Source organism: Micropterus dolomieu, linkage group LG21 (assembly GCF_021292245.1).
Source record: "Micropterus dolomieu isolate WLL.071019.BEF.003 ecotype Adirondacks linkage group LG21, ASM2129224v1, whole genome shotgun sequence".
NCBI lineage: Eukaryota > Metazoa > Chordata > Actinopteri > Centrarchiformes > Centrarchidae > Micropterus > Micropterus dolomieu.
The window spans coordinates 36,212,082-36,219,214 of record NC_060170.1 but is presented as its reverse complement, the minus strand read 5'-3'; the positions used below and the strand labels follow the sequence as shown (position 1 = coordinate 36,219,214).

Sequence of the window (7,133 nt, the reverse complement as noted above, 5' to 3'; positions counted from 1 at the left end):
TGGTTTACCTGGTATATAACTGGTACCAGTGTGTGGTAGTGCTGGTTTACATGGTATATAACTGGTACGTGTGTTGGTTTACCTGGTATATAACTTGTACAGTGTGCTGGTTTACCTGGTATATAACTGGTACGTGAGCTGGTTTACCTGGTATATAACTGGTACCAGTGTGTGGTAGTGCTGGTTTACATGGTATATAACTGGTACGTGTGTTGGTTTACCTGGTATATAACTTGTACAGTGTGCTGGTTTACCTGGTATATAACTGGTACGTGTGCTGGTTTACCTGGTATATAACTGGTACCAGTGTGTGGTAGTGCTGGTTTACATGGTATATAACTGGTACGTGAGCTGGTTTACCTGGTATATAACTTGTACCAGCATGTGGTAGTGCTGCTTTACCTGGTATATAACTGGTACAGTGTGTGGTAGTGCTGGTTTACCTGGTATATAACTGTTATGTGTGCTGGTTTACCTGGTATATAACTGGTACATGAGTGTGGTAGTTCTGGTTTACCTGGTATATAACTGGTACCAGTGTGTGGTAGTGCTTTTTTACATGGTATATAACTGGTGCGTGTGTTGGTTTACTTGGTATATAACTTGGACAGTGTGCTGGTTTACCTGGTATATAACTGGTACGTGTGTTGGTTTACCTGGTATATAACTTGTACAGTGTGCTGGTTTACCTGGTATATAACTGGTGCGTGTGCTGGTTTACCTGGTATATAACTGGTACAGTGTGTGGTAGTGCTGGTTTACCTGGTATATAACTTGTACCAGTGTGTGGTAGTGCTGGTTTACCTGTTATATAACTTGTACAGTGTGTGGTAGTGTTGGTTTACCTGGTATATAACTTGTACAGTGTGCTGGTTTACCTGGTATATAACTGGTGCGTGTGCTGGTTTACCTGGTATATAACTGGTACAGTGTGTGGTAGTGCTGGTTTACCTGGTATATAACTGGTACGTGAGCTGGTTTACCTGGTATATAACTTGTACCAGCATGTGGTAGTGCTGGTTTACCTGGTATATAACTGGTACGTGTGTTGGTTTACCTGGTATATAACTTGTACAGTGTGCTGGTTTACCTGGTATATAACTGGTGCGTGTGCTGGTTTACCTGGTATATAACTTGTACCAGCATGTGGTAGTGCTGGTTTACCTGGTATATAACTGGTACAGTGTGTGGTAGTGCAGGTTTACCTGGTATATAACTTGTACCAGTGTGTGGTAGTGCTGGTTTACCTGTTATATAACTTGTCCAGTGTGTGGTAGTGCTGGTTTACCTGGTATATAACTGGTACAGTGTGTGGTAGTGCTGGTTTACCTGGTATATAACTGGTACAGTGTGTGGTAGTGCTGGTTTACCTGTTATATAACTTGTACAGTGTGTGGTAGTGCTGGTTTACCTGGTATATAATTTGTACCAGCGTGTGGTGGTTCTGGTTTACCTGGTATATAACTGGTACGTGCGCTGGTTTACCTGGTATATAACTGGTACGTGTGCTGGTTTACCTGGTATATAACTGGTACAGTGTGTGGTTGTGCTGGTTTACCTGGTATATAACTGGTACGTGTGTTGGTTTACTTGGTATATAACTTGTACCAGCATGTGGTAGTGCTGGTTTACCTGGTATATAACTGGTACAGTGTGTGGTAGTGCTGATTTACCTGGTATATAACTTGTACCAGTGTGTGGTAGTGCTGATTTACCTGTTATATAACTTGTACAGTGTGTGGTAGTGCAGGTTTACCTGGTATATAACTGGTACAGTGTGTGGTAGTAGTGGTTTACCTGGTATATAACTTGTACCAGCGTGTGGTGGTTCTGGTTTACCTGGTATATAACTGGTACGTGCGCTGGTTTACCTGGTTTATAACTGGTACAGTGTGTGGTAGTGCTGGTTTACCTGGTATATAACTGGTATGTGTGCTGGTTTACCTGGTATATAACTTGTACAGTGTGTGGTAGTGCAGGTTTACCTGGTATATAACTGGTACGTGTCTTGGTTTACCTGGTATATAACTTGTACAGTGTGCTGGTTTACCTGGTATATAACTGGTACGTGAGCTGGTTTACCTGGTATATAACTTGTACCAGCGTGTGGTGGTTCTGGTTTACCTGGTATATAACTGTTACGTGTGCTGGTTTACCTGGTATATAACTGGTACGTGTGCTGGTTTACCTGGTATATAACTGGTACCAGTGTGTGGTAGTGCTGGTTTACATGGTATATAACTGGTACGTGTGTTGGTTTACCTGGTATATAACTTGTACAGTGTGTGGTAGTGCAGGTTTACCTGGTATATAACTGGTACAGTGTGTGGTAGTGCTGGTTTACCTGGTATATAACTTGTACCAGCGTGTGGTGGTTCTGGTTTACCTGGTATATAACTGTTACGTGTGCTGGTTTACCTGGTATATAACTGGTACGTGTGCTGGTTTACCTGGTATATAACTGGTACCAGTGTGTGGTAGTGCTGGTTTACATGGTATATAACTGGTACGTGTGTTGGTTTACCTGGTATATAACTTGTACAGTGTGCTGGTTTACCTGGTATATAACTGGTACGTGAGCTGGTTTACCTGGTATATAACTTGTACCAGCATGTGGTAGTGCTGGTTTACCTGGTATATAACTGGTACAGTGTGTGGTAGTGCTGGTTTACCTGGTATATAACTTGTACAGTGTGTGGTAGTGCTGGTTTACCTGTTATATAACTTGTACAGTGTGTGGTAGTGCTGGTTTACCTGGTATATAACTTGTACCAGCGTGTGGTGGTTCTGGTTTACCTGGTATATAACTGGTACGTGTGCTGGTTTACCTGGTATATAACTGGTACGTGTGCTGGTTTACCTGGTATATAACTGGTACAGTGTGTGGTAGTGCAGGTTTACCTGGTATATAACTGGTACGTGTCTTGGTTTACCTGGTATATAACTGGTACAGTGTGTGGTACTGCTGGTTTACCTGGTATATAACTGTTACGTGTGCTGGTTTACCTGGTATATAACTGGTACGTGTGCTGGTTTACCTGGTATATATCTGGTACCAGTGTGTGGTAGTGCTGGTTTACATGGTATATAACTGGTACGTGTGTTGGTTTACCTGGTATATAACTTGTACAGTGTGCTGGTTTACCTGGTATATAACTGGTACGTGAGCTGGTTTACCTGGTATATAACTTGTACCAGCATGTGGTAGTGCTGGTTTACCTGGTATATAACTGGTACAGTGTGTGGTAGTGCTGGTTTACCTGGTATATAACTTGTACCAGCGTGTGGTGGTTCTGGTTTACCTGGTATATAACTGGTACGTGTGCTGGTTTACCTGGTATATAACTGGTACGTGTGCTGGTTTACCTGGTATATAACTGGTACAGTGTGTGGTAGTGCTGGTTTACCTGGTATATAACTTGTACCAGTGTGTGGTAGTGCTGGTTTACCTGTTATATAACTTGTACAGTGTGTGGTAGTGCAGGTTTACCTGGTATATAACTGGTACAGTGTGTGGTAGTGCTGGTTTACCTGGTATATAACTTGTACAGTGTGTGGTAGTGCAGGTTTACCTGGTATATAACTGGTACGTGAGCTGGTTTACCTGGTATATAACTTGTACCAGCATGTGGTAGTGCTGGTTTACCTGGTATATAACTGGTACAGTGTGTGGTAGTGCAGGTTTACCTGGTATATAACTTGTACCAGTGTGTGGTAGTGCTGGTTTACCTGTTATATAACTTGTACAGTGTGTGGTAGTGCAGGTTTACCTGGTATATAACTTGTACAGTGTGTGGTAGTGCAGGTTTACCTGGTATATAACTGGTACAGTGTGTGGTAGTGCTGGTTTACCTGGTATATAACTTGTACAGTGTGTGGTAGTGCTGGTTTACCTGGTATATAACTGTTACGTGTGCTGGTTTACCTGGTATATAACTGGTACGTGAGCTGGTTTACCTGGTATATAACTTGTACCAGCATGTGGTAGTGCTGGTTTACCTGGTATATAACTGGTACAGTGTGTGGTAGTGCTGGTTTACCTGGTATATAACTTGTACAGTGTGTGGTAGTGCTGGTTTACCTGTTATATAACTTGTACAGTGTGTGGTAGTGCTGGTTTACCTGGTATATAACTGGTACAGTGTGTGGTAGTGCTGGTTTACCTGGTATATAACTTGTACCAGCGTGCGGTGGTTCTGGTTTACCTGGTATATAACTGGTACGTGCGCTGGTTTACCTGGTATATAACTGGTACGTGTGCTGGTTTACCTGGTATATAACTGGTACAGTGTGTGGTTGTGCTGGTTTACCTGGTATATAACTTGTACAGTGTGTGGTAGTGCTGGTTTACCTGGTATATAACTGGTACAGTGTGTGGTAGTGCAGGTTTACCTGGTATATAACTGGTACGTGTCTTGGTTTACCTGGTATATAACTGGTACGTGTGCTGGTTTACCTGGTATATAACTGGTACGTGTGCTGGTTTACCTGGTATATAACTGGTACAGTGTGTGGTAGTGCAGGTTTACCTGGTATATAACTGTTACGTGTGCTGGTTTACCTGGTATATAATTGGTACGTGTGCTGGTTTACCTGGTATATAACTGGTACAGTGTGTGGTAGTTCTGGTTTACTTGGTATATAACTGTTACGTGTGCTGGTTTACCTGGTATATAACTGGTACGTGTGCTGGTTTACCTGGTATATAACTGGTACGTGTGCTGGTTTACATGGTATATAACTGGTACAGTGTGTAGGTTTACCTGGTATATAACTGGAACAGTGTGTGGTAGTGCTGGTTTACCTGGTATATAACTGGTACAGTGTGTGGTAGTGCTGGTTTACCTGGTATATAACTTGTACCAACGTGTGGTAGTGCTGGTTTACCTGGTATATAACTTGTACCAGCGTGTGGTAGTGCTGGTTTACCTGGTATATAACTGGTACGTGTGCTGGTTTACCTGGTATATAACTGGTACCAGTGTGTGGTAGTGCTGGTTTACCTGGTATATAACTTGTACCAGCGTGCGGTAGTGCTGGTTTACCTGGTATATAACTGGTACGTGTGCTGGTTTACCTGGTATATAACTGGTACTTGTGTTGGTTTACTTGGTATATAACTTGTACCATTGTGTGGTAGTGCTGGTTTACTTGATATATAACTTGTACCAGTGTGTGGTAGTGTTGGTTTACTTGGTATATAACTTGTACTAGTGTGTGGTAGTGCTGGTTTACCTGGTATATAACTGGTACCAGTGTGTGGTAGTGCTGTTGCTGGTCCTGGTTAAACTGGTTTAAACTGGCCAGATAGTCTTTTCTGGATTCTTCAGCAGCTTGTTTTTTCTGTTGAGCCGTCTGACGAGCCTGAAATCAGCAAAGAAATAAAAGTTTTACCCCAAACAGATCTACCAACACCTGAGATATAACCAGTTCATCAGTGAGCACCAGAGAAATGCATATTGAGTTTACAATAAAGGTGGGACACAACCTTACCTTCAGAGAGCAGCGCTGAGAGACCAACCGACCGGCCAACAGACAGACAAGGAGACAGAAGTTCAGATTAGTTCGATTTCTTGAAAACGTTTTTCTTCAGTTCTTCTTCAGACAGTACTGTCAATCCTGACCTCCCTCACTTTGACACTCACTAACATCTATCAATGATCCATGTTGGTGATGATGGCACTGCTTTAGGCCTAGACTGCTGGGAGACTTCCCATGATGCACTGCGCTCCTCTCTCCTCCTTTCCCTTGTGATACCCCCAACCCAACACTCAAAAAGCAGCATTTGACACAGTGAAACACCAACCTCCTCTCTACCCTCCAAGAACGGGGAGTCTCAGACTCAAGGACGGACTTGCAGGGTGACCTGGAGAGGATCTGTGTCTGAGCCTTGGGCTCCTCAGGGTTTTGTTCTCGGTCCACTCCTCTTTTCTCTTTAGATCAAATAACATGGCTCTGTGATAAACCCATATGTCTTTTTCTACCACAGCTAAGCAGACGACACCTCTGTCTTCTCCCCGGTCTGAAACCCAGGTGGAGCACAAATCTCGATATAACACTAGAAGCTCAACATCTACAAGACCGAGCTGCTCTTCCTTGCAGGTACAGCATCTCCTGTCCACTAACTCTCCATTATTGGTGAGCACTGCCAACATCGCTGCAACACCCAGCTCCTGCACATTCATCTTCCACAACATCAAGAAGACACATCCGCTCCTCGCCCCGGACACGGCTTAGGTTCTGGTCATCAAAGTACCAGCTAAATAAAGGTAATGTAGCACCTCCTGCACCTCCTCCTGCTGTGATACATTCTGCTTTGGTTGATCAGAGTTAATGTTCATGTGTTTGTGAAGCAGACGGTCTGATAACCACACTCCCATATATCATGTCAGCATCAGGGTCTGTATATTTAGATCCACCTTCTCTCCGTCAGCCTTGTTGTCCAGGTCGATCCGGTCTGAGACTTGTTGAGCTCGCTCCGCCTCCTTACAGTCACGCTCAAACCGCCGCTTACTCTGAACAGTGACAACAAGGAAACAATACAACCGTGTTTTCAGTGGTTCAGTCAGTAAAACATGTTTTAAATCTCTGGAGTCAGATGTGTTGGTGTTAGTGGGTGGGGTCAGACGTGTTGGTGGGTGGGGTCAAATGTGTTGGTGTTGGTGGGTGGAGTCGGACGTGTTGGTGTTAGTGGGTGGAGTCAGACGTGTTGGTGGGTGGGGTTAGTGGGTGGGGTCAAATGTGTTGGTGTTAGTGGGTGGAGTCAGACGTGTTGGTGTTAGTGGGTGGAGTCAGACGTGTTAGTGGGTGTAGTCAGACGTGTTGGTGGATGGGGTCAGACGTGTTGGTGTTAGTGGGTGGAGTCAGACGTGTTGGTGTTAGTGGGTGGAGTCAGACGTGTTGGTGGATGGGGTCAGACGTGTTGGTGTTAGTGGGTGGAGTCAGACGTGTTAGTGGGTGGAGTCAGACGTGTTGGTGTTAGTGGGTGGAGTCAGACGTGTTGGTGTTAGTGGGTGGAGTCAGACGTGTTAGTGGGTGGAGTCAGACGTGTTAGTGGGTGGAGTCAGACGTGTTGGTGTTAGTGGGTGGAGTCAGACGTGTTGGTGGATGGGTCAGACGTGTTGTGTTAGTGG

The 7,133-nt window shown here is 44.2% G+C and overlaps 1 protein-coding gene across 1 annotated transcript in view; it reads right to left on the bottom strand.

Annotated features, from left to right (window-relative positions):
• LOC123960376 (formin-binding protein 1-like) overlaps positions 1–7,133 on the bottom strand; it is a 41,854-nt gene that overhangs the window by 22,342 nt on the left and 12,379 nt on the right. The window contains exons 6-8 of the mRNA XM_046035056.1: positions 6,420–6,515; positions 5,494–5,508; positions 5,236–5,364 (exon numbers count right to left, since the gene is read on the bottom strand). Of these exons, the coding sequence (XP_045891012.1) occupies positions 5,236–5,364; positions 5,494–5,508; positions 6,420–6,515 (240 nt within the window). The remainder of the gene's footprint in view (positions 1–5,235; positions 5,365–5,493; positions 5,509–6,419; positions 6,516–7,133) is intronic.